At 36.7% G+C, this 26,268-nt stretch overlaps 1 protein-coding gene and 1 long non-coding RNA gene across 4 annotated transcripts in view; one reads left to right on the top strand and one right to left on the bottom strand.

Moving 5' to 3' along the window:
• The window catches only part of pacs2 (phosphofurin acidic cluster sorting protein 2), an 84,062-nt gene extending 58,046 nt beyond the window's left edge, over positions 1-26,016 (top strand). Inside the window, exons 2-26 of one of the 3 annotated variants that reach the window (XM_059352958.1) lie at positions 1,853-1,940; positions 2,977-3,066; positions 5,389-5,514; positions 7,816-7,978; positions 8,279-8,352; positions 8,580-8,660; positions 10,121-10,180; positions 10,257-10,411; positions 11,811-11,901; positions 12,315-12,386; positions 12,912-13,036; positions 13,304-13,436; positions 13,998-14,102; positions 14,214-14,320; positions 14,420-14,574; positions 15,213-15,323; positions 15,514-15,622; positions 16,415-16,447; positions 19,194-19,238; positions 19,972-20,014; positions 20,158-20,200; positions 20,344-20,479; positions 20,914-21,134; positions 21,465-21,578; positions 22,579-26,016. In XM_059352958.1, coding sequence (XP_059208941.1) covers positions 1,853-1,940; positions 2,977-3,066; positions 5,389-5,514; positions 7,816-7,978; positions 8,279-8,352; positions 8,580-8,660; positions 10,121-10,180; positions 10,257-10,411; positions 11,811-11,901; positions 12,315-12,386; positions 12,912-13,036; positions 13,304-13,436; positions 13,998-14,102; positions 14,214-14,320; positions 14,420-14,574; positions 15,213-15,323; positions 15,514-15,622; positions 16,415-16,447; positions 19,194-19,238; positions 19,972-20,014; positions 20,158-20,200; positions 20,344-20,479; positions 20,914-21,134; positions 21,465-21,578; positions 22,579-22,697 — 2,599 coding nt within the window. In that variant the 3' untranslated portion in view covers positions 22,698-26,016. The remainder of the gene's footprint in view (positions 1-1,852; positions 1,941-2,976; positions 3,067-5,388; positions 5,515-7,815; positions 7,979-8,278; positions 8,353-8,579; positions 8,661-10,120; positions 10,181-10,256; positions 10,412-11,810; positions 11,902-12,314; positions 12,387-12,911; positions 13,037-13,303; positions 13,437-13,997; positions 14,103-14,213; positions 14,321-14,419; positions 14,575-15,212; positions 15,324-15,513; positions 15,623-16,414; positions 16,448-19,193; positions 19,239-19,971; positions 20,015-20,157; positions 20,201-20,343; positions 20,480-20,913; positions 21,135-21,464; positions 21,579-22,578) is intronic. The other 2 variants (XM_059352959.1, XM_059352960.1) reach the window with 2 other exon arrangements.
• Positions 17,746-21,517, bottom strand: LOC131988029 (uncharacterized). Its single transcript, XR_009395849.1, has 3 exons — positions 21,434-21,517; positions 20,901-21,104; positions 17,746-17,850 (listed from the first exon to the last, which is right to left on the bottom strand). It is a non-coding gene; the product is annotated as an uncharacterized LOC131988029 (long non-coding RNA).
• Positions 26,017-26,268: the final 252 nt, after the last annotated feature.

The raw sequence follows: 26,268 nt of genomic DNA, 5'->3' as shown, positions 1-26,268 counted from the left end.
ATTTTGAAATGTTTGTGTGATCTGTAGCCAGTTCTTCCTCCATCACTCCGAAGACCAGTTTAGTTTTTTGATGAGGTCATGGCAGCTAGTAGCCCATAACCTAAAGATCATTTGTTTGATTTCTTTATTAGAGCCTAAGACCAATGCTGTATTCCTGAGGCTGATACTGATAGCAGTATTGTAGAGTTTTCAAATCTGATGCTTATATCAGCTAATATGTGTTCATAGGGCTGGGCAATATGGACCAAAAGTCATATCCCAATATATTTAGGTGGAAAATCTATATACGATATATATCCTGATATTTTTATCGCTAAAGTGGGAGCAAATGTTCAGTCAAAGTCACAAGTAGTTTTATTGAAACCGTTTATTTAAGTGAACATAAATACTGTAAAAAATCAAAGCTCCATGAAGTGCACATTTAAATAAAAAATATCTTAAATAAAAGCTGCAGCTTGACTGGAGCAAGGATCGCAGTGCAAATTTGAACTATATCAATATATGCGATATGGTCTAATTGCATATCACATTTGAAAATATATTGATATTTCTTTTATATCGATTTTATCGCCCAGCCCTACACTGTCGGCCATAAAGTTGACATTTTTTTTTTTTTACCTCTTTCACTTTATTCTTGACAGATAGTGTATATCTTCTCAAAACTTTAGTGATCAATCTCTTCCAAACATATCACAATGAAAATGAAACCACAATTAACAGAGGTTTGTGTCTGAAAACAAAATTATTCCAACTTTATGGGCGATTGAATATTTGTAATTCCATGGTATAGTATGTAACTTTCAGCATTAAAGTGCTTAAAAATAAGTATACCCATGTCATATATTTGGTTGAGTTGTGTATTCACATTATCCAAAATTGTTTGATTGACTTTTTATCCAGTTTTAAGACACATTTTTACTGTACACTTTTTAGACCTTGGTCGTTTTTAACTACATAATATAACCGGATGAAGGATTTTTGTCCTTAGACATCTGAATCTTAGTCATCAGAGTAAGTGTTAGCAGCAGCTCACGTCATAAAACTGCTTTATTCAGTATTTTTACTATATAATCACAGTGTGCCTTTGTTTAGGAATGGGGAGACCTCTATGAATAATGTTGGCTCTTGGTTAAAAGCCTCCTGAATGATGATCACTGAAGGAATTGTAACTGGGAGGAGCTGAATGTAATGGTGCAAGAGTGGTGAAATCTACAACTCCCATGATCCCAAGCTACTTCATGATTCACCAAACTCATACACATTTTGTGGGAAAATAGGGTTGAAAAATGCAGACGTTTCCCTTGAAGTCTGAAGCTAGAGCCAGGACACAATTAGCATAGCGTAGCATATAAGGACTGGAAAAATCGACCCACTATTACCTAATTCAAGTGAGTTTGTTTACTGATTTAACAACTGTGCAAAACATCTTACAGTTAAAGCGATAAACGTGTCAGCGCCCTCTGGTGGACAGACTGCTGAAAGACTTCAAACATACTTTTGTCACTCTGTCCTCTGACATTTCCTATTTGTTGACAGCCTACATAGATATAGATACATCTGTGATAGTCTAATAATAATAACAAATGGCCTGTTGACACATTATCAGCTGCTCGACATAAGAGCATCAAGTTAACACCTGCTGACAGTATTTGAAAATGACAGCGTTACTAAAACTGTTGACTTAAGATGACATGCTGTGTTTACTGATGTTGTGTTTAGTTGTTTAATGAATACACAGTCTGTTTTTATGAAATGTGCAAAATGACTCATGTGTTTGTGCATTTTAAACAGCACCCCAGCAGTGCTAAACTAAACATTTTTTCTCCACCTCTCTCTGTCTCTGTCTCTTCAGGTTGTGCAGTCTGACTCTGAAGAAGCTGGTTGTGATGAGGGAACTTGATAAAGAGCTGATCTCTGTGGTCATAGCGGTTAAAATCCAGGTATGCTGTATACACAGACACAACAAAGCAGGCGTGTACAAACCTGCCTCACAAACAAACATAAACAAAACCTTCAAGTCCTTCAAATCTCACTCCCTTGGGAAGGCCAGCAGAAGGGCCATATTGGTTCATATTATTGTTATTTGTAATATTATTATTATTGTTATTAATTTAAAATGCTATATTGCTCTATAATGCTGTATTTTACTTGTTTTGATTCATTCTATGCATTCTTGTCTTCTTTTTAGCTGTTTTTATTATTATTTTCAGTTTGTTTTCCTATTATTGTAATATTGTAATTATTATTATTATCATTATTATTATTATTATTATTATTATTATTATATTGATTTAAAATGCTGTATTTTACTTGATTTCATGCCTTCCAAGTATTTTTTTAGTTGTTTTTATTATCATTTTCAATTTGTTTTCCTATTATTTTATTACTGATATTATTATTATTATTATTATTATTATTATTATTATTATTATTATTATTATGAGCAAATCTTTAAGTTAATTAAGGCATTACATCCTTGTTTTATGCTCATCTTGTGCCTATTTTCATGTGAAGCACTCGGTGCAATCATTTTTTTATGAAGGTGCTAAATACAGATAATTACAACAACAATAGCATTATGACTATGACATTTTATTGTTGACCATTTTATCCCTGTTTATTGTTGTTGTTTTATTTTTTTCCACCTTCAAAGTGAATTGTAAGAGATTTGTTTGAGATTCTATCCAATATGCTGAACATCATAAAAGGTTTTATTTTTTTGTTATGGTTATGTTTGTGCAACCATAACCAGCTGCTGAACAGAAAATAGGAAAAATGCATCAAATGTACTGTAAAATAGTTTGTTTTGCTTTGTAAAATCACTGTGAAGTCACATTAGATTTACATTAAATGTTCTCACACATAAACATAAATAACAAAAACAACTTTGCTGCAGTGTGAAAAAACAACAGCAAAGATGCCCAATACATCCAGGGTTGAAACTCCCACTAAATCAAACACCTTTTCTTTTTTTAGGGCTCCAAAAGGATTTTAAGGTCCCATGAGATAGTGCTGCCACCCAGTGGGTCTGTGGAGACTGATCTGGCTCTCACCTTCTCACTGCAGGTAAAAAATAAACCACTTATTCATTATTTTAAGCCGATATGTCTGCTGTTTTTTCCCCTCATTGGAGCGACATATTCAGTGTGTGTAAGTGTGGGAGCTTTTATTACACTTGTTGCCATGGCTACAGTTTGAACTCAATGTATGATAATGAAATATAAAGCTCTCTTTTGTTTATTTCTGAAATACTGTCTGTCCTTTGTGCATGCACAAAAGAGATGCATCATCAGAGTGTTAAAAGAGGAGGCTGGTAATAATCTATATTTTCATAATTGTCAACAAATGCTCTGAAAAGACCCAAACCAACAATTTGTTAGTCCTTCCCTCATTGCTCTCCCATTCTATTTCTATGGTAATCTCACATAATTAGCATTAGCTGCATTTAAATCAAAATATTATGACAGACATGTGGGGCTGTTTGCTTATGTTGCCAGATTACTGTTAGTCAAATCAAAATAAAGAAAAAAACCCTCAGTTTTTAATTTTTCATAGGTAATTCACTCTCCTCATTTAGTCCCTGAATATGTAATGTATAAGAGAAGTACTAGAAGAACTTGTTTTTATTTATTTTGTTTAATGGGGACTGTTTTGACCTTCAGCTTTGGTACTCCGGTGAGTATTTACAGCAGCAGGATGGGAAAATATGGGATAAACCTAAAATAACAATACCCGTGTTCATCTATAGTTTTAGCTATAAATGAAGGAATGTGTAACGTTAGCTCACTAATGCGCAGTGGTGGGGAGTAACTAAGTACATTTACTCAAGTACTGTACTTAAGTACAATTTTGAGGTACTTGTACTTTACTTGAGTATTTTCATTTTATGTAACTTTATACTTCTACTCCACTACATTTAGAAGCAAATATTGTACTTTTTACTCCACTACATTTAGTTGACAGCTTTAGTTACTTTACAGATTCAACATGAAAAAATACCATATATTTAATATGATTACACATTTATAAAACATAACATTGTATTAAGTAGTTAACATTAGTCATATCTGGACAACATTAAAATGCTACTTATATAAATGCATCAATATAAATAATCTTATAATATATTTAGAACATATAAAACAATCTGAGTGTGTCCACTCTGCATAACGAGTATTTTTACTTTTGATACTTTAAGTACATTTTGGTGCTGATACTTTTGTACTTTTACTTCAGTAAGTTTTGAATGCAGGACTTTTACTTGTAGTGGAGTAATTTCACAGTGTTTTATTCATACTTTTACTTAAGTAAGGGATCCTAATACTCCTTCCACCACTGCTAATGCGTTTGTTATAATTGAGCATGTGATCACAAAATATCTTCAGTATGTAACATATAACACAGTTCATTATATAAAAGGAGAATATTGTTGTTGTTTTTTACAGAATTGAACTGTAACGTTATATATTTAAATTGTTTTGGTCGCTAACGTTACTTAACTTAACTACTAATGCGACTTCTTGTAGGTAAACTGAATGATAACCCTGTTTATCTCCTAAACGCTAACTATCAGTGAGCTAACGTTAATTAACGTCGTTACTTTTAGCTAACGTAAACTATTTCAAAACCCTATATCTATTACTTTAAGTCAGTTTTTTAAACAAATTTCAATCGTTGAACCATTATTTTTTTAGCTAACTTATCTATGTAAGCTATTTATCCATGGCTTCTATCGTTTAAATATATTTAACTATTTAAACGGTTTATTGATTACCTTTAGCTAACGTTAACCAATTGCAATTAGCTTAGCTGTTAGCCTGTTAGATAACTTTTTTTAGCTGTTTATCTATTACTCTTAACGATAGCTTACTATTTCAACTGTTTTTCTATTCCTTTTAACTTGCTAATGTACATTATTTGCCCATTACTTTTAGCTAACTATTTTAACCGTTTACCCATTACTTTTACTTATTATGTTACTTATGTTTAATAAACAGCTAATTTTAGCTAGATTTTTAACTGTTTTTCCCCTCAAAATCTTACATAACTGCAACATGACATCATGTGTTCAGGTGTTACAGTTTCAATTTAATATGTGGCTATAATCTTTTGTTCATATTTATTTAATTATTCATTTTTCTTCAAATTACTTGAGCTGCTCTACAATCCTTCCAAGTACCCTCTGGGGTAACACAGGTTGGGAATGATTGTCTGCTCTATTGCACAGCAAACTACTTATAAAAGGCTCAATTTATACTGGATTTTGTCTTTTTATGGGATTTGTTGAAAAAATATAGAATATTACCAGCCTGCTACTTAAAGCTATCATTAAATTAAGTGAGTCATTTCTGATTTTTCCTCTCTTTTCCCGGTTTCCTCTCCCTCCAGTACCCTCACTTCTTAAAACGAGAAGGAAACAAGCTGCAGATCATGCTGCAAAGACGGAAGAGGTACAAGAACCGAACTATCTTGGGCTACAAGACTCTCGCAGTGGGATCTATTGATATGGCCGAGGTACAGTCTGACTACCTTTGAACAATGTTAAAGTTAATGGTGGGTGTCTTTTATAATTGTATGAGGTATGTATAAGACAGCAAGGCTGCAGCTTACTTTCTACTGTTGCACTTTTTTGTTGTCTCTTGAAGTCTCAGGGCAGGAGCACAAAGGTGCATCGGCTCTAACTGCCTGTTAGTTTCAGAACTGCCGTGTGAAAATATAATGAGAAAATGTTGGATGTTGGAGCTGCAGGGTGTTATGTACTAAAAGACATTGTCCTCCTCGTTTTCAGATGGGAGTTGGTGGTGCCTCATGTATTATAACTCCTGGCTCTTTGAAAAGCCGTCTTAAGTCCTTTTGCACTATGATTAGTCTCAAATAAAACTTCAACACTTCAAATAATTTAACTTTTTAACAGTAAAAACACGCTTTGTTAAAATTAACCCTAAAGAAATGAAGTCTTCATCGCTTGTATTTGTGAAATTGTTCCTTGTGTAGAAGAAAAGCAGCAATAATAATGAATAAGAGACTTCCTTCAAATGAATATTTTTCAGTGCAGATGATGCTGAAACACTAAGGAGTTCCCTCATGGCTCACAAAGCTCAGTGGAGCTTATTAGGGTCACATCTCACCAGCTGAGGGCAGAAAAAGAAAACATTTTGGCGCCTGTGAATTTAAAAAAAAAACCCCACAGAGCTGTACTTTATCACAAAAAAAGAAATGGTTCTCACTTTTTCAACTTGAGGATACAAAGAGGCTCTAACACAACATACCACACAAGATACAGTGTAAACAGCTACAGGGCGGACATGATCTCACTGGACTGCAATACAAGAGAGAGACTCGTCCAGATTTTGGGGCGGTGCTGTCCTGAAGTGACCTGGGTTTGTGATGAGATGAGAGCTTGAATCTCTGTCAAATATGTCCAGAATGAATGACACTCTGCCTCTCACTTATACTGCTCAGGAACTGTTGAGCAAAACACTCAGCTGCTTCAGTAGAGCCTCAAACAGCAGAAAACAGTGGGTGGTTTAACCGAGCAGCTCACAGCTGTGAATGTGTGGGTTTGTGTAGATAAGGTAATTAAACAAGCCTGTAGAGAACCACCTCCATACTGAAACAAATCTCAATAATAAAAAAAGGTTATAATAAATATGCATTTTTTAAACCCCTGATCATTCTGTCCCCTTTTTCTCTTTAGAGGGTGGATAAAGGTCAATAGTAGATACCACATAGAAGTGGTATACATCATCTGAAAGCACTGTTTGTTCAGTTTCCCTTGTCATAATTCAGAAGAAAATTTAATTAAGTAGTTAAAATAAGTTGTGAAAGTGTATAAGATGTGAGAACATTATGCTACGAGTATATAAAAACCATTCTCATGCTCAGTTAATTTTTGGATTGACACCATTTATTACATATATTCGGTGGTAAATTTAGGTAATTTTTGCCACTCAAGAATTGTTAAAGATCCCTCCACATTTAGATACCAAACCTTGAGAAACACCATAGAATAATCCCTGCTGTGATTTGTTATCAAATCTTTTGACATTTTTTGGCAATGGGGTGGTGAGCACTTCTCTTTCTGTAAACTGCCGAGAAACCCACTTATTGTCCATATATGAATGCTCCAGGTGTCTAGTTTGTGGTTCTAAAGTTGCATGTAACTATCCTAGAGGTCACAGCAGGTCATTTTAAACAGTGAGATTGAGTTTCAAAAAATGCTCCCAATACAGTGAAATGGCTACTATGTAAGGAATCATGTAGGAACTTAACTAGGAAGAAAGTCAATACATGAAACTGCTCACAATAAGATCTGTGGATTATCTTGAATCCGACTGATATGGGATTTTTGCATTTGATACAGATACCGATTTAGAGGGAAAAAAATGTGCAGATTGTCAATACGGGTGCAGGTAAAGTGAATTTTGGAGCTGGAATTAAAAAGATCCTTTTTATATGGATTATGTGGCAATTTTGTACCAATATGACTCCAGTCATATTGGGCTGCTTTTAAACATAACTTTTTAAAGAAAATGTAACATTATTCTACATTATCAATGCAGTGTATTACATTATCAACCAATTCTAGAAATTAAAACAAGGAAAAATAGGAAATGGGCTAAAAATGTAATCAAATAAATCACTTCAAGCATTTAATTTCAACATAATGCATTGTTTAACAAAAGTTAACCATTCAAATGAACTGAGAAATTAGCTCAGATTACTCTTTCTGACTGGTGAGAAATATTCCTCTCACTACATTTCCTCTCCTCTCTCATGTTCTTCCCCTGCTCTCCTTCCTTTCTCCGCTCCCAGGTGATGCAGCACCCGACAGAGGGAGGACAGGTCCTGCCTCTCTGCAGCAACCAGAAAGACATGCTGGGGAAGGTGGCAGAGATCTGGATCTTTTCCCTGTCCAGTCAGCCAATAGACCACGAAGAGGCAGCCCTGCAGGGAGGACAGAAGATCAAATGCTCTGGTACATTCTGCCTCTCATTACCCATGCTGTTCTGAGGTTAACACGGCAGGAAGCCATCGTAATCACCTAATATGCTCGATGGGCTAAACGGAGCAGAGATCACAGGGTTCAGGGTGTTTTTTTTCCCACCCTAATCGTGCAGATAGCGATTAAATTCAGGTAGCATACAGATCTGTGTGTAGTGTACATCATTTATATTTAGAGTCTGGCTGCAAGTCAAATTTAAAAGGGCCATTGAAATATGTATGAGGTGTCTTCTTCCCTCAAGCCTTTAATATCATTGCTTGTCCTCTGCTTTAGATAACTACTCAGAGGAAGAGTACGAGAGCTTCTCCTCAGAGCAGGAGGCCAGCGACGACGCCGTGCAGGGACAGGTGAGTCCGCCAAAACACCATTAATGAGAGCAGACTTTAACGGGTCATGAGGCAAAGCAAATCATTTTAACTCAAGTCGGCGAATAATTAAGCAGTCGGTTGGAATAAAACATCTTCTTTTGCACTTCAGAATATACTAAGAAGTTCAAGAAATACGAGTGTAATAATGCATTTTCTTTTTATGTGAGGCTGTATTTTCACTCTTATCCATTGTGTGTCGTTTCCAGGATCTCGAGGATGACGAGTACGACGTGAGAAAGCCAAAGAAGCAGAGGAGGTCGATTGTAAGGACCCCCTCCATCACCAGAGTAAGAGAAAAGGCTAAGATTATTCATTCATTCATTATCCTTAACCTCTTATCCGCGCTTGGGTAGCGGGAGGTTGGAGCCGATCCCAGCTGACATTGGGCGAGAGGCGGGGTACACCCTGGACAGGTCTCCAGCCTATCACAGGCTTGACACATAGAGACAGACAGTCACGCTCTCATTCACTCCTATGGGCAATTTAGAGTCACCAATTAAACCTAAGTGCATGTTTTTAGACTGCGAAAGGAAGCCAGTGTACCTGGTGAGAACCCACGCTGACACAGGGAGAACATGGCTTCGATTGATATAAAATAATAAAATGAACAGCAAAATTAACCATAACTTTACACATCATAAATATAAACAGGGGAAAAGTTGTTAGACATGAATATATGCTGAAAGAATGGGGGAACCTTTTGCAAAAGGCACAAAAAAATCTGGTTTATACCAAACATTGACTTCATTGACAAATACTTCACACTTCACACTACAACACTTCACCGTGTGTATTATACCCAACATAGGCTGCAACAATTGAGCCCCAATGCATCTTCTTAACGTCTATAGTAGAGTTTAGTTTGAGGATCTCTACCTACAGGCGAAAAAAACAGCAAGACAGCGTCTGTACAGTATACCAACACAGTGACATCTGGTTTCATGGTGGTAAACTCACGGTGATGATGAGATAGTCTCAAACACATCTCGCTCTATTTAACAACAACATGTCAGATTTACGCTTGAAAAACTTGAAAAAAGGAATATAACATGTTAATTAGAAGCTTTAAAAGTGCTGGTATATGGATTTTGTTGTGCAGATTAGCTGTTTCTGCAGATATTCAGTCTGCATACTGAAGTAAGCTAATCAGCTGCAAAAACACAGACATGAGTGTTATCGATCTTCACATCTTACTCTCAGAAAAGAAGCAAATAAACACATTTCCAAATGTTACAAATGTTGAACCATGCCATTAGGTGATTGTCATGTGCTGTAATAACTCGGCTGCTAAGGAGCTCCAAGACAAGTTGTTTTGTTCAGGTACTGCAGTTGAATGTGCTTCTAAAATAAAAACCCCTTTTTTCCAATTAACGCCTCATTTAGTTCGTATTGCAGGTGATTCATTTGCAGATGCTATTCATCATCTTTCAATGTGCTTTAATGAGACAGCTTAAATATGTTTTTGCTCGTGGGTTTTTAAAGCTCAGTGAGCAGAAGCAGGAGATGAAAGCCCCAGAAAGCAGATGAAGCATGATGTTGCTTGATTATTGATTTACATGAGCACACGCAGCGAAATCGATACCCAGCCAACACTGCAAATGCATCTACTGCCGGTAAACTGACTAAAATGGAGCAGCTCAGCGGCTGTAGCTGTTTTCTCTATATTCGATTACTGAGAGCACTGTAGTAAATCATAACTAGGTCGCGGACTGACTTGTGGTTGTGTGTTTGTCCTCCTGTGTTGTAGCAGCAGAACTTTAAGCAGCGAGTGGTGGCTCTTTTGAAGCGGTTCAGGGTTTCAGATGAGGTGAGTGTCTCTGTCCTTTAGTTTTCTCTCATGGAGCTTCTGAGCTACTAAACTTGTAATGTCTGTACGTCTGAAGGTGCTGGACTCAGAGCAGGACCCTGCAGAGCCGCCCCCTGAGGTGGAGGAGGAGGACCTGGACCTGGACAGCGTGGAGTTTGAGAACCCGAGTGACAGCGGGCCCGAGCTGGATGATGACGACAGCGTCCTCAGCACACCAAAACCCAAACTCAAGTCAGTGTTTTCTCTGCAGTAAAGTGTGTGTGTGTTTATCTTATAAAGAGGTACTGCTAACCCAATGATGAGGATAAGTAGAAACAGTGGTGGAATGTAACAAAGTACATTTACTCAAGTAATGAACTTAAGTACAATTTTGAGGTACGTGTACTTCACTTGAGTATTTCTATTTTCTGTAACATTATACTTCTACTCCACTACATTTAGCTGACAGCTTTAGTTGCATTCAGGTCGAGATTTAACATAAAACATTAATTTAAAATGATTAGATTTTTTTCTTTTAAATTAAACCTCATAACAGTATATTAAGTAGTTAAAATGTTCCCTACACCATTACTAAATTAAAACATTTACATAAATGCATCAATAATGATTATAATCCAATAATATATTTGGAATATATAAAACAATCTGAGTGGGTCTACTTCTACTCTTGATACTTTAAGTACATTTTGTTGCTGATATTTTTGTACTGTCACTCAAGTAAGTTTTGAATGCAGGACTTTTACTTGTAGTGAAGTTATTAAGTATTAGTACTTTAACTTAAGTAAGGAATCTGAATCCCTTTTCCACCACTTAGTAGAAGTAAATAACTTTTTTGACACTGACACAGTATTTGTGTAGTACCCAGACCTTAAGCACATGGAAATATCACTTTTTGGGACCTTTACATTTTTTTTCTTGTTCTTAGATGTTGCTAAAACCCTGCAGCAGAGTGTCATAAAGGCTACGGCTGAAATAACAAAAGGCTACATTACTACACATGTTAGCCTTGTTATATGTGTTGTATGTAGCCAATTATTTGTGTAAATAATCTATTGTAAAGACATTAATTATATATATAAAAACCTGCATATATTCATATAGGCACATATTGTATAAGAATTATCAAAATCAAAGCATTAGTGGCTCAGAGCCTCATGTTTAGTTCCCGATGTTGGTCAAGCTCCGTTAATGGTGAATTTTTTTTTTTGTATTGGCATTATTCAATTCAATAGTTTCTTTCTTATTTCTTACTTTTTGCCTTGTAAACACCCCAGTTTCTAAAGCAAACATTCCACTGGAGATATGAGACCTCCCAGAAGACATTTCACAACTGCAGTAATATGCAATGCAGGGTGACAAGTCTAAAGAATGATGGTATTAAACCCACATAAGATGTAAATCAAAGCATAAAGTCAGAGATCGGTGGCGGTAGTATTTAGAATGCTATCTCTGACTGTTATCTGTGCTACATGTACTTTCATTAAAATGTGCTTTACTTAATGTACTTAAAATACTGCGATGACCCACTGGCCCAGAGGTGACTCCTCATATCGGTCAATAATGGTCAATACTAATGTTGAGAAAATGTGATCTGCTTTCTTTCCTCAGTCGATTGTTTCTTGTGTTTCAGGCCATATTTCGAGGGTCTCTCCCTCTCCAGCTCTCAAACAGAGATCGGCAGCATCCACAGCATCCGGAGCCACCGGGAGCCTCCGAGCCCGGTGAGAATGATGACACAATGTGTAAAACAGTCCTAAATCACTTCAGACGTTTTCCTTCTGCATTTTCTGAACATGCAGCTTTAAATTATTTAAAATAAGATCAGACTTTGCTTCTTTTCCTCATCACATACCCACCTCAGCCCTCTATTCCTCTACATTTACAGAAACAAGCTGGGTTACAATTATCACACAGTGAAACAGCTGAAGTATAAAACAACAAAACTCAGATTTTCCCATCAGTCGGCTGGTTTAAACCAGTTATAATGTTATCACAAGTTTGTTTATGAAACCATAGGACTTCTGGTGAACCAAGAATCCATCAGGATTAAACAATGCTTCATGTGAACTAAAAGTTAACAGGGCGCCATGAAAACCTGGTAATGTTTATTATTCTTCTCACCATCTCATTCCAGATTGACCCAGATAAAACCAAGTGCGCCGGGGCCAAATTTCCTGATGACGGTGTGTCTGATAACGTCTCCTTTGTGAGTATCAACTCTCCAAGTCGCCTGAATCAATAGTCTTATTATTGTAAGTCAGTATTTACAGTGAAAACATGTGAAATGAACAATTCTATGTTTTTAAAAAATGAAGGAAATGCACATTTTTTAAGTTAGTTTAAGTTTTTAGTTTGAGTCGAACTAAACACTTCAATGCACTTTGTGGACATTTTCATGTATTATTTTTCTTGTTCATTCCTCTTCTTTCACTGTTAGTGACTATCTTTTTTTGGGCTTATATACTGTTTTTGTCATTTACTGTGTTTTGATGTAATTGAAACAAAACAAACTTCACATAAAAACATAAGAGACAAAGAGACAAACATTTCAGCTGTTGATGACATTTGAAGTCATAAACAAAAACACAACAAAGACACAACTGGAGCAAATCATAATGGATAACAACTTAAATCCTTTGAGATATTTATGGTGTAAAAAAAGAAAAATGCTCAGTCAGCTCCTAAGATATAAACCCTTCTGCTGTTTTTCTCTCTTCGTGTTTCCCCTCAGGAGCAGCCGGAGGCGGTGACTCCGACCACAGAGCTGGAGATGGACAACATGGACACGTTTCTCGAGAGACTGCCACCAAGTGGCAAAATGACCAAGACAGAGTCCCTAATCATTTCATCCAACAGGTAGAAAAACATGAATAACAATAATCAATATACGTCTGCAGGATGTTTTTTTTCAAGCCGACAGAAATCTTTATGATAAAAAATCACAGAGATAAACATGACAGATGTCTCAATAGTGTCTTTTAATCTGAAGAATGTGTGGATGTGTTTTTTCGTAGTCGGCACCAACAGATCAGGGTTTGCATTTCCTGTTGTTGATCGTGACATCACTGTCTCTGTTTCTGACGCTCCTCCACATCTCTTCCTCTGCTGTTTTTTTGTTTTCAGGCAGGAACCGAAGTTGGCAGGGAGGCGAGGCAGGAGCACGTCGCTGAAGGAGCGCCAGCCCAGCAGGCCGCAGAACGAGAGGGCCAACAGCCTGGACAATGAGCGGTCCCTGGACACACGCTGCCACCTACAGGTAGGAGGGGAGAGCTGCATTTTGATGCTACATGTGCATCGCAATAAATTAGAATAACATAGAAAAGTTTGTTTATGTCAGTAATTCAATTCAAAAAGTGGAAATAACAAATTTTATAGATCCATGACACAATTTATTTAATTTCTTCTAATTATAATAATTATGGCTTACATTTAATGAAGACCTAAAATTCAGTGTCTCAAAAAAAAGACTAATTTTTTAAAGTATGTTTAATATGGAAATGTTGGCCTCTGAAAAGTATGTCCATCTATATGCACTCAATACTTGGTTGGGGCTATTTGACTTGAACTACTGGAAATTTACTTTTCCATGATATTCTAATTTATTGAGATGCACCTGTAATACTTAAAACAGAAATTTGTAACAGTATGTATACTTTTTATTCAAGTAAAAGATCTGAGTACTTCTTTCATCACTGACAACTCCAATCTTAAATATTCACTAGGGGACTATTTTTTCATGCATATTTTATTGGTTCTAACTCAAAAATATGGGTCCTTATTTTAACCTTTAATCTTATTTTCTTATTTACCTGCCTAGATCCCAAGAAAAACAGTGTATGACCAACTAAACCACATCCTGGTGTCTGATAACCACCTCCCTGACAGCATCATCCTCATCAACACGTCAGACTGGCAGGGCCAGGTGAGGAACAGCAGCAGGACAAGCCTGAAAGGAGCTTGAGCTTGTTCTAATAATATAGTTCATCAATTCGTTTTTGCCACTCATCTATTTCCTCTTCTCCTCCACCCTCAGTATCTTTCAGATATGCTGCAAAACCACCATCTACCAGTGGTCTGCACCTGCACCACGGCCGACATCCAAGCTGCATTCAACACCATCGTCTCCCGCATACAAAGATTGTAAGTCGAGCATTTCTCACTCTCTGTTACCATCATGTGTTCACTGTCCCACTTAAAGCACATAACGTATTGGGATCTTCTTTTTGCTTCCTTTACTAGTTGCAACTGTAACTCGCAGACGCCCATTCCCATAAAGATCGCGGTGGCCGGAGCGCAGCACTACCTCAGTGCTGTTCTGAGGCTTTTTGTGGACCACCTCTCCCATAAGACCCCTGACTGGCTCGGCTACATGAGGTTCCTTATCATCCCTTTAGGTTAGTAACAGCCTCACCCTCTGTTTATTGTGATTGTGAACATGTGAGCTCAACGTAGCTGCACCTAAGCATGCAGAGTTACAGCGCTGCAAGCATGACTGTGTGTTGTGTTTTGTTGAAACGAGGTGTTGTTAATTCAGCTTTACCATAATTCTTTGAGGCATAAGAGAGGTGTTTCTTAACTGTAGTCCACCCTTATTAACCTAAATGGGGTTACTGCAACATTACCCTGTAACTATAGTAAAATAATCTGAAAATATTAAATCGGTAATCTATAATTCAAATATAATTAGTGTAATGGCTGTATATATACTTGATACATCTATGCCTATTTATATTTTATATTTAAATTGAATTATTTATGCTGCTAAGTGGAGTAAATTGCTGCCAAACCAAATGTCGTTATGTTCTACATGCAATGACAAAAAAAGCATCTTATTTATATTATTTGCAGATTAAAGTATTGCAAATTGAAATTAATTAATTACTGAAAATGGTATAGGTAATTGTGGAGACTTCAGGTAGCCCGTCTTATGGTATTAGTGCTTTTCATAAATCAAGCTTAATCTCCTATAATGATGTAACACTGCACCTTTAAAACTGTTTGCTGTCTGATTGTTTGTGTTTGTTGGGTTTAGGTGCACATCCTGTCTCCAAATATCTCGGCACTATTGACTATCGATACAACAGTTTGTTCCAAGACGCTGCATGGAGGGACCTGTTTCACAAGCCAGAGGCTCCTGTTATTGGTGGGCTCTTGTGTCTTACTGTCTCTGAAATCATTCTATTTAATGTTTACAGCAGTCTTCACAGAACATCTACAATCAGGAATACTGGTCATTATGAAGAATGAATATAAACATCTTAATGAATGTTTCTGACTGAATACAGGCGTATGGTAAGCAGTAGAAAAGGTATTAATTACTGTGTCCTGTGCAGCCCAGGAGAACCCAGACGTGGTGTCAAGGGTCACTCAGTACATGGTGGGAGCTAACGGAGCTCACCAGCTTCCCATCGCGGAGGCCATGCTCACATACAAACAGAAGAGGTATGTTTTTCATTCATGAAAATATTTCACAGGAGTGGGTCTTTAAATGTGTTGTGTTTAAGTTTGGTGGTCTGGCTAACAAATGCTTCTAATGCAGAGCAATCGGTTTTTCAAAATGGGGTTGAACTTTTCTGTAAAACTCTTTGGACAATCCATGCGGTACATTAGCTGGTTTCTCAAAAATACATTTAATGCATTTTTTGTAAAATAGTTCAGAATTCGGGAAAAACAGAAAGAATAAAACTTTCAGATTTAAACATTTTATATGATTATTTAAGCACTCTATCTCAACCAGCAAAAGACAAATTGTCTGTTAGTGTAGCTATGTGTTAGCAAGCTAATGTTAGCTAATATCCACTTTTGTCCTCCTGACAGTTACGTTTCTCAGTTTGTCAGGTTTTTAAAACAGCTTTTGACCATTTTTCAGTTTTTTGCTAATTGGCAAAATTGTCAAGGAGACTCCTTCTTTTAGTACAGAGTCAATAGAGAGCGATAGACCACAAGTCTACAGAGGATGACGCGTGGTGTTCTGTCGGCATTGTTCGTATAATCTGGATTACCATGTCAAATAAATTGTAAATCACAATTGTTTAAATGTTTTCAACCCCCTTTTGAAAAACAAAAAGGAGGTAAAAGTTCCACTAATGTTGTGGGATTTGTGTGTTTGTGTGGGAGTGGCGGTGTCTGTCTTTTAAACCTCACCGTCTTTCCATCACTTTGTGTGTGTGTGTGCGTGTGTGAATAACATGTCTTTATCTTTTTGTTGTATTTTTTTCTTTTCTTTCTTTGAAGGAAAAAGAGCTTTCATTTTGATTTTGCAGTAAGGTATTGTGGTCGATTGAGTTTGTTTCTCACGTAGCCTGGTGATTCATGCGCTTTCTGTGTGTTGGAGCCATTTCCCCTCGAACCTTCTGGAGCTTGCCACTTTAACAGCTGCCTAAAAAGTTTTTTTTTTCTATTAACAGCTTGAGCCATAAACTTTCCAGGCCAGAGCTCAGAGTTGTTAAGGAAAGAAGCACACAGACGCAGTATGAGATTTATTGAACTAATTAAAGCTGAATTGGGTCAAGTTTTTATTTAGAAGTTCTGATCAGCATAAACACAAGAGATGCAATAAGGAGTAAAGTTAGTGCCTGCTTATCCCTGCCAAGACACTGTAACTTTTTGTCCAAATGAGGTGCATCTAATATATCATGTTGTGCACGTTTATATATATCAACCCCACATTATGTCGTTTGTTCCTAGATTCAAACATGACACACAGGAGTATTTCCTAAATTAGCACCCCTACATACCTAAACAACTGTAGGCCTAAATGACCATAAACACACACAGTTTTGTTAGCCGTAGGCCCCAAAACTACTTGGTTAGGTTTAGGAACAGAGCATGGTTTGGGTTAAAGTAAGTATTTTTGTTCAATAACTTCAGTTACGTACATAAATTAACTTATGTATGTGATGCAAATTAAGCATGTTATGTAAGTTAACGCAAGTATGTAAATTACAACAATTTAAAATTGACTTTAACGCAGAACAAAACAGCGGTCAAACACCTGTGTTTATTTGTTTTAAGTATATGTGGCGTAAATTAAGTATGTTATGTACTTGACGTAAGCTAACCTACTTACATACGTTAAAATAAACAGGATTTTTCTTTTACTGTTCTTTTAATGTTTTCTGGGTCAAAGTCCTGTGTTTGTATTATACGTCACTTGACTTTCTCCTTCGCTCCCGTCATAATTGCTATGACCACTAGAGGTCTCCACCCAACAATGAATAAAGGATAGTCACATAAATAATTAAATTATTTACATTATTTCAGTAGATTAAAATCAAAGAATAAATCCCAGGCAACCTCTCAGATAATCAGTTGATTGGTGCACATTTTCTGAATTTATGTTTTGCTACATAAATGATGAGTTTCTAGTTTCAATCTGATGTGTGTGTGCTCTCTTTTAGAAGAGTATTATTCCTGGCATTAATGAAATTATTTTTTCAACAAAGAAAAACAAATCAGATTCCTCAGTTTCTCCTCCAAACAGTGCTTGTTGATAAGATATCAGAGGACTGACTGAAGGGTAAAATGTGCTGATAAAGTGGCAAGAGACCAATCAGCTCTGTGTTCCCTCCTCTTCTGTTCCTTCCTCCCTGCTGTTTCCTCTCCATGATCTCCACGTGCTTCTGGCCATCCATGTCTGTCTGTTATTTGTCCAGTTAGAAGTAGAAAACCTGCACATAATCAGTGAAATGAAAACATCAGAGTTTGATTAATACCTTCTTTGTAATTTTATCATGAACCTCAACCACCAGGATCAACATTTAAGTTATATAATTGGTTCAATGCAGTCAAATGTCACCATCAAATTATCAACTGTGGTGTTGTTAGTGCTAAAGGGTCATTTTATTTAGATTTTTAACATTATGTTAAAATCTTTAAATATAAACTAAAGTCTATAAACATATTTTTTGTTCATTGTTGCAAAGTTTTGTCTATTTTTGAGCGAGGGAACTATTTGTTTTCACATAAAATTCTTAGTTAAATAATTTCATTTCCTGAAAGATATTCATTAATTATTGAATTGAACTAATCTCTACCTTCTCCGCTGTGAGTAGATGTGTGCTTTCTTCTGAGGAACTGTTATGTGTTGTTTGATTTGTGGCTGTAGTTTTGGGGAAGAAAATAATTCCTCTAGATTGATAAATAGAACTACAAACAAGAGAAAAAATATGTTTAAATTTGAATGGATCTGTATAAGAAATGTTCAGATTATTTGACTTTGCTAAAGCTAATAGAAAATGTTAACTCTGCAAAAATGTTTTGCTAAGAAATAGCAGAAAAATATGGCATGGAGAGTATAAAGGAAAACAAGCAACTTAAAAAGGAATTAAAAGTAAAATATATATGTGAAAAAAAAATAAAATAATAATATATAATAATAATGATAATAATAATAATAATATATGTGATAATTAATAACAATTAAAATAATAATAATAATAATAATAATCTGTTTTAAAAAGAAATTTAAAGACGTTCCTGACTTTGCCTGCATGAGATGACAGCAGAGGGACCCGGTCACCCTTATAATAAAGTTATTTTTATTATACATAAATGCACAAGATAAAGATAGCATTATCGTACATTATGCTATGTGAAATACAAACATTAAAAATATACTAATGCCGACCTAGGAACTAGTTTTGACTGCGATGCAAAACTAGATTTGACCTTTATCTGAAAAGTGCATGTGTTGTGTCCACAGTTTTATGTCCATCTACATGGATTGACATGCATGTGCATCTTTTAACCGATTGAAGACATATTTTAACTAATATATGGAACAAACACATCAGACAGAAGTCATGTGTTCTGTCATAATCCATTCCTGCAAGATGCTGGATGAACATAAATCACTCACATACCAGGCAGACATCTGGCTTCCTCTCTCTGGCTGCTCTGAAACCGATTACAGCAGAGATGTGTTGTGTTGGGAAAAACAAAACGTGGCCTTGATGTGCAAACTGTGACCTACTGTAGACTGTCTTCTCTCTCTCTCTCCCCTCCTCTGTAGTCTCTCTGTTTCTTCCCTGGGGGGGCGATGGCAGGTTTCTTCAAGGCAAGAGCAACAACCTTTCACATCATCAAACGCCTTTGCATTTAGCAAAATAAAAACATAGAAGTAGAAGCATACAGGCTATTTTTCTGGTCACTGCCAGGAAAATAGTTCATGGAAGGCTTGTAAGTGTAGTGATGCACTACCGCTCACAGGTAGTGCATGGAACCGGAGAAGTTGTGGATTTAGGTTGGTGCTCTTCCTTCTCATCCACTTCTTTATGGCTCGGTAGTTTACTTGTTCCCCTGATGGACTTGCTTTCCCTTTGAATGCCCTTCTGACTTTTGGTTTGGTTGATCCAGTCTGTGTCTGCAATAACTGGATGGCTTTGTTGGAGGCCTCAAATCGGCCGATAGCTTGCATGTTTTGCTCTCTGCTTCTACAGCTGCAGTAAGGTGGCCTGCAGTCGGGACCCGAATCTGTTTTAGTGGAGGTTTAAAGCCCTGCAGCAAGTGTAGCATGCTCTGTTGAATCTGTTTGGTTTGTGATAGCTTTGCATACTTTATATGCAATGGAAATTTGCATAATCAAAACTTACTAATTACTAGATTTAATGGTACTAACTGTAGATTTTTGGAAATAATCTTTTATAGCCAAGCATTTGGAAATGCTTGTAGGACTCAGTCCCTTTTGATTCAATTAGATTTTTCATCACATCATTTCTCATGACACATTGATTATTTTCTTGCCACCTGTTCACCTGAACTCTCTTTTGGCCTCTGCTGCCTCTCCACAGCCCTGATGAGGACTCTTGTCAGAAATTTATCCCTTTCATCGGGGTAAGTAGCCTCTTTATTTCTCATTTGGCCCAAAATATTCACCGTGTGTTCATTTTGTTTTTATACAGCTGGCGTTCATAGTTGCTCATAGTTGACAATGACAGCAAATAAAGATCCTTTCCTCTTTGTTTTGAACCCTGCAGATGGTGAAAGTCGGCCTCGTGGAGCAAACATCTGCAACATCAGGCAAGCTATAAGTTTGTAGAAGGATGCTTGACAGTTAAAAAAATTGTTTTGCACAATTTAGATACTAACTTGCACTAAAGCATTAAGGAATTCAAAGAACTTTTCGGAGGGAAAAAATAAAAGATGAGTGTTTCCTCCCCCAGGAGATTCTGATGATGCAGCACCTCTGAGCTCGTCGCTGCTCTCCTCCACCCCCCCACAAGTCTCACCTGCACTCAAAGAGGCTTCGCCCACACCGCCCTCCTCTCCCTCCGTCACCACCAGCTTCTGTGCTTACAGGTATAGCATGATGACTGGTGAAGAGGTAGTCCAACAAAATAAGGCAAAAATGTTACTTTGGAGTAGATTTTAATTTAAAAAAGAAATTTATATTTTTTTCTCTCTTTTATACGTTTTAAGCAGGGTTTTTTTTTAGCAGGTATAACATTAAAAATACTTCATAATATATTTTTTCTTTTTTTTAATTGATTTTCTGTAGCTTGAAGTTGAAGATCTTTAGCATAATTGTGACTTTTTTCTATTATGATATGTAAGTATATTTTTTCTTTAGAGAAATTGCTTAATATTGTAAGAAATACACTTTTTGCCTTTTTTACAGAATCACATGTTAAAGGACTACTCCATTTATATTTTAATTACTTCTTGAACTCTAACTGTGAGTTATTCCTTTTAAAACAAGATTTATTCTTCTGAAAGCCACCTGTTGTCTGTAGTTCTGTAGGGCAGGCGGAGCTGATGGGGCTTCAGGTGGACTACTGGGTGGCTCCAACAGAAAGGAAGAAAGACATGGAGAAGCGGGACTCCTCCTCCAAAAACACTCTGAAGTGCAATTTCCGCTCGCTGCAGGTCAGCCGGCTGCCACTGGGGGGCGCTGAGCCGAGCACCCAGCCCACCATGTCCATGACTGTGGTGACCAAGGAGAAGAACAAGAAGGGTAAGCTGGACACGCTAGTGTTGTCCAGATGAATTGATGCATGCATGATTCTTTGGATGTGTTAATTTCTGATTGCAGTCAGAGCCTCAAAGGAATAATTCACCTCCAAATGACCTGTAACGTTTAAAAGCCGCTTTATTTTAGAGCTCAAGTGTGGAAGAATTAGGATATTCACATGACTGGATGTGATCTGATCAAATCTTTAACACTCTGACCTCGAAAGTTGCACCAAAAGGCCAACTGTTATCCAAATTTAATCCTCCAAGACCAGAAAGATTCTGAATCCCTCATTTACTCACAGCATGTATCCCTGTTATTCCCTTCTGCCAGTCATGTTCCTGCCAAAAAAGAGCAAAGACAAGGAGGTGGAGTCCAAGAGTCAAGTGATTGAGGGCATCAGCCGGCTCATCTGCACTGCCAAGCACCAGCAGACCATGCTGAGAGGTACCTTTCTGCACAGACCTCACATGCTCCAAACAGCACAGATATCCTCAGAGGGAGCTCACATGTTTTTCTGTTCAGTTTTGCCTGCAGCTTCCCTGATTATTAATTGCAGATGTCAGTAATAGTTGACTCTTACGGAGTAAAACTGAGGAAACCTTTTGATTTGTCAGATTATGACCAAATGGGGATTATATTTTGATCCTGTTACAGCAATTGGCCAAGTGTAGAGTGCTGTCTGTAGTTAAAATACGGAAATATATTTGTTTGATTATATGTTGACATTGATCACTGAAAAACCCAATAGACACATTAGAATTGAAGGCAGGTTAAAAAAATCTCTTATTATCTCTATTACTTTTTTATATTATAACCCTAATTCCAAAAAAAGTAAAATTAAAGTAAAATTAAAACAGAATGTAATGATTTGCAAATTCTTAGCAAGCTGCATTAAAATTGAACACAGTACAACGACACAATATCTTAAACTCAAACTTGGTAACATTTTTGTAATGCATACACTCATTTTGAATTTGATGCATTTACATTTTGAGCAGAATCCTGATTTTTTTTTTTACTCTGGATGGTATATGTCTTATATCTATGTGAATATTTCTAACATGAGTATCTAATTTTATTCTACATTGTGTAATGCGACTACTGTGTCTCTAACACACTCACACGAGTATACTTAGCATGTGTATTTGCTTATTAGTTTTTAAATATATTCAATTAAAAAATGTACAATAATTGTACAATGTTTAATATTAAACATCTTTGGATTTTAGACTGCAGTTCTTAGATGTCACCTCAGACTCTGGGATTTTTTTTTAATACTGCTAGACACTTTTACTAATCACCTAATTAAAAGATAATCAACACATTAGTCATGCTGCTCTAATAAAAACACATCTTAAATGTGTGTATGATAAACAGTTTGGACACTAACGTTAACTCCAGGAGTGAAAGTGTAACTGTTTGTGCTGCGTCTCTTCTCCTGCAGTGCTGATTGACGGCGTCGAGTGGAACGACGTCAAGTTTTTCCAGCTGGCGGCACAGTGGTCCTCACACGTCAAACACTTCCCCATCGGCATCTTTGGACACACAAAAGGCCCTTACTAGCAGCACCTAAGAGACTGAAACACTGAGGACAACCCGCCCCCCATCTTTCCCTTTCCCCTGTGCCAACAGCTTTTAACCCCCCCCCCTCCTCCCGCCCCTCCCCCCCGCACACTTCTTCTATTCTGCTGTCTTAATTTAAGCTCCTGCTTACACCTGTTGCATTTGTCTGATTATTTAATCTTTTGCGTGTTCTTTTTTTAATTTTCTATTTATGTAAAAATTGTCTCGAGGCAAGGCTGCCACGGGAATATTTCTTTACTCAGCTTTTTAAAAGAAAAAAAAAATCCTGCTGATGTTTTATAGACTTTTGAGAAAAAAATTGATAATATAATAATTAGACATTACTTCTAATCTTTAAAGGAAAGAAATCACCCCCAAAATGAGCAGTTGTATTGTGATCATTATTTGTGTTACCTTGAATTCCTGAAGAAGACTTTGTCTTTTTTTGCACGCCACGATAGTGAACAAAAAACTAAGACATTTCTTTATGATTTGAAGTTAAAGCGCCTTGTTTAACAACAGCATCATACTATTTAAAACACATCAGCATGCATACTACTTGTCCGTGCATGAGACTGTTTATGCTGCAGTGTTTTAAATAGTAAGATTGCATTGCTGAACCTGGCCCGTTTACTTCAAATCATAAGGATTTCCTCAATTTTTGGATTCTTCGTTCACTTTGGAGGCATGCACGAAAAAACAAGTTTTCTCCATGAATTCAAGGTAACACGAGTTAAGTGATGAAATACAAATGATGACTTTTTCAAAATTAAGTATTCCTTTGACCTACTGTCCGAGTGCCCAGTTTTTACCCTCTGCTATCATTTTTATTTGGTGAGTCTGGTTTTAACCCCTTGGCTGGCGCATTTAATCAAGAATATATACAGTATATTTAAACAACAACAAAAGCAGCTGCCTTGTAATGAAGTGGAAGAGGTTCATCTAATTTTCTAACCATGATGAAGAAATTTGGGATTGTGAACTTCAGAGACTGTTGTCGACTCATCGTCTTAACCCTGAAGAAGACTAAATTAAGCGGCCCCCCCTGAGCTCTGGCTCTCTGCACTCAATGAAGAAGTCTTATGTGCAATAGACTGAATACTGTGTGAATGCGATTCTGAACAATAACCTGGCACTGATAGAAGAATACACACTGCTCTTAGTCACGACCTCTTCTCTTCTTTACTTTGTCCTTCTGGTAAATTGGCTTGAGGTTTGAAGAGTTTTGCTGCAAAGTGAGACGTGAGAAAATTATTAATAGCACAAAAACAACTACTGTTTAGATGGAAGTACTAACTGAAAGGAAAACGTTGACATTTTGTGAAATTTGCTTTCTTTCTGAAAGTTACATGAGAGGATCGACATGTGACGAGAGCCTGCAGCTTGTTAGCTTAGCTTAGCATAAAGCTTAGCATAAAGCATGAGCATTAAACTGACTGAGCCTACCAGCATCTCTAGAGCTCATTAAGTAACAAAGATCATGTTATTTGTTTAATCTGCACAAAAACCGAATTGCAAAAGTAACAGGAAATAGTCTGGCACACCACAACTTGTTGTGTTTTAAACTGCAGTCACTGTACAGATTACACACACACCTTTAAATAAATAAATAAATAGCTTGACCTTTCCCTTTTGTTTCCAGTCTTTACACAAAGCTAAGCTAACTGGCTGCTGACAAACAGCTAGCCTGATCAAAAGTAACAAAATCCACCCACCAGCATCTGTAAATCTCACTAATAAACACATGATATCTCCTTTGTTTTATATGTAAGAAAAAAAAATAGAGGGCAAAAATGACAAGTTGTGGTTTTACAATGAGTCAGGCTAGCTGTTCCTGTTTCCAGTCTTTATGCTAAGCTAAGCTAATCGGCGGCTTAAAGTTTGTCGTTAACACTGATAAATTTCACTTCCTCTGTCTGTTTCAAATTAAAAGCCCTGTAGGATTTCAGTTGAAGTAATACCTTTGTTTCGTAACAGGTAGTATGTGAATTTGGAGAAAGATGGCTGATTGTTGCGTGTTATTCCCTGCTCGTCAAATACTGGTGATTTGGATCGATGTTCCGTCATGGGTCACCAGTCCAAAGTCAATATCTGACAGCCTGGGAATGAGACTCCAGATCACATACTGCACCCTTAAATTATATGGAAATGTACATTATTCTTAGTTAATTCCCCCCCAGCCTTTATTTGAGACCTGTTCTTGGGTCCTCGTTAAGAAAGCAAATATGTTTATTGTCCAAAATGTCAAACTTTCCCTTTAAGTTTTTTTTTCTTCAATTTTGAGTGATTCCTCTGTATTGTGCAATTAGCTGTTGATTTTCTTTCCCCGACACTGTTTATTTTAGAAAGAAGTCATCGTCCTCGAGCCCCACACTCCTCTAACACACTCCATGTCTTTTGCTAAAAGCAAATCTTACTTTTGCCAAAGGAATACTCATCAACTGCAGCTCACTCATTACCTGTGTGGTATTATAGAAGACTTCATAATGTAGAGGTGAATGTATTGAAGGTACCTTAATGTAAAGCACTTTTAAATGTTTGTCCAGTATAGATTAGTGTGTTAAACCTACTTGGGAACCTGCAGGTACGACTGACTGTGGTTCACAGATGCACATAGACAGACACTGTGTCTGCCATTATATCTGAGCTGAACAACAGCACAAGCAGCGGGGACATGGCATAGTTTTTATGCAATGCAAACCAAGCATCTGTATCTTCTCAGTGCTGTGTAATATCACTTTATGCTCAGTGTGAGGCCTCCTTGGACTATTTAGGTTTTAGTTTGATATTCGGTAAGGTTAGCTTACAACGTGTATGTGATGTTAACATTTCAAAAAATGTTCTATCGGTAGATTTTTGCTCTTTCTTTGACTGTTAAGCATCAAACTAAAAAAGTATTTTGCTGGTAAAATTTATTTCAGTAGCAGTTTCATTATAACCTTTGCCAATTTCTTAATAAGTGCCTAAATTGCTTAGTTTTGACAAATCAACCTAAATAATTTGTCCCTCGCTAACATGGTGCTGATTCTGGTCGGACAACAACAAAATATCTCAATAGAGTGCATTGATTTTGCAATATAACGTTCACAAGAAGGAGGGAAAATTACAGTTGGCTCTCAGACATGGGTTTGAATCAATTTAAAGAAAGCTACAGCCCATTCATGTTGAGCAGACATTTGTTTCTCTGTATAGAAAATGTTTTAGATGTTTTGGTTTTTCATGTTGTCTCAGAGAAAGGCTTGTTGAAACTGAAAGTTCCCTAAAGACTACCACTGTAATCCCAAAACTTGGAGTAATAAAACTACTATACACACTAAAATGTTCTTTCTTTCCACATTAAGCTCTCTTTAAGCTTCTCACATGTAAATATAAAGGTTAATCAGCTATAGAGGCTAAACTCCAGTCAGTGAAGACAACACACACAAATACAACCAATAAGAACAGAGTGCTTTCATTAAAGTCAGGGGCAGATCTAGACCATTTCAATGTGTTTCAGAGTGTATTAGAGCTTAAAACATAGCTTATGTATGCTCAATTATATCTCATAAGTTGGAACAGCAATTTGGTGGTT

This window comes from Centropristis striata, chromosome 16 (assembly GCF_030273125.1).
Source record: "Centropristis striata isolate RG_2023a ecotype Rhode Island chromosome 16, C.striata_1.0, whole genome shotgun sequence".
Classification (NCBI taxonomy): Eukaryota; Metazoa; Chordata; class Actinopteri; order Perciformes; family Serranidae; genus Centropristis; species Centropristis striata.
Note: the sequence above shows the minus strand (reverse complement) of the source record. Positions and strands in the feature narration are given on the sequence as shown.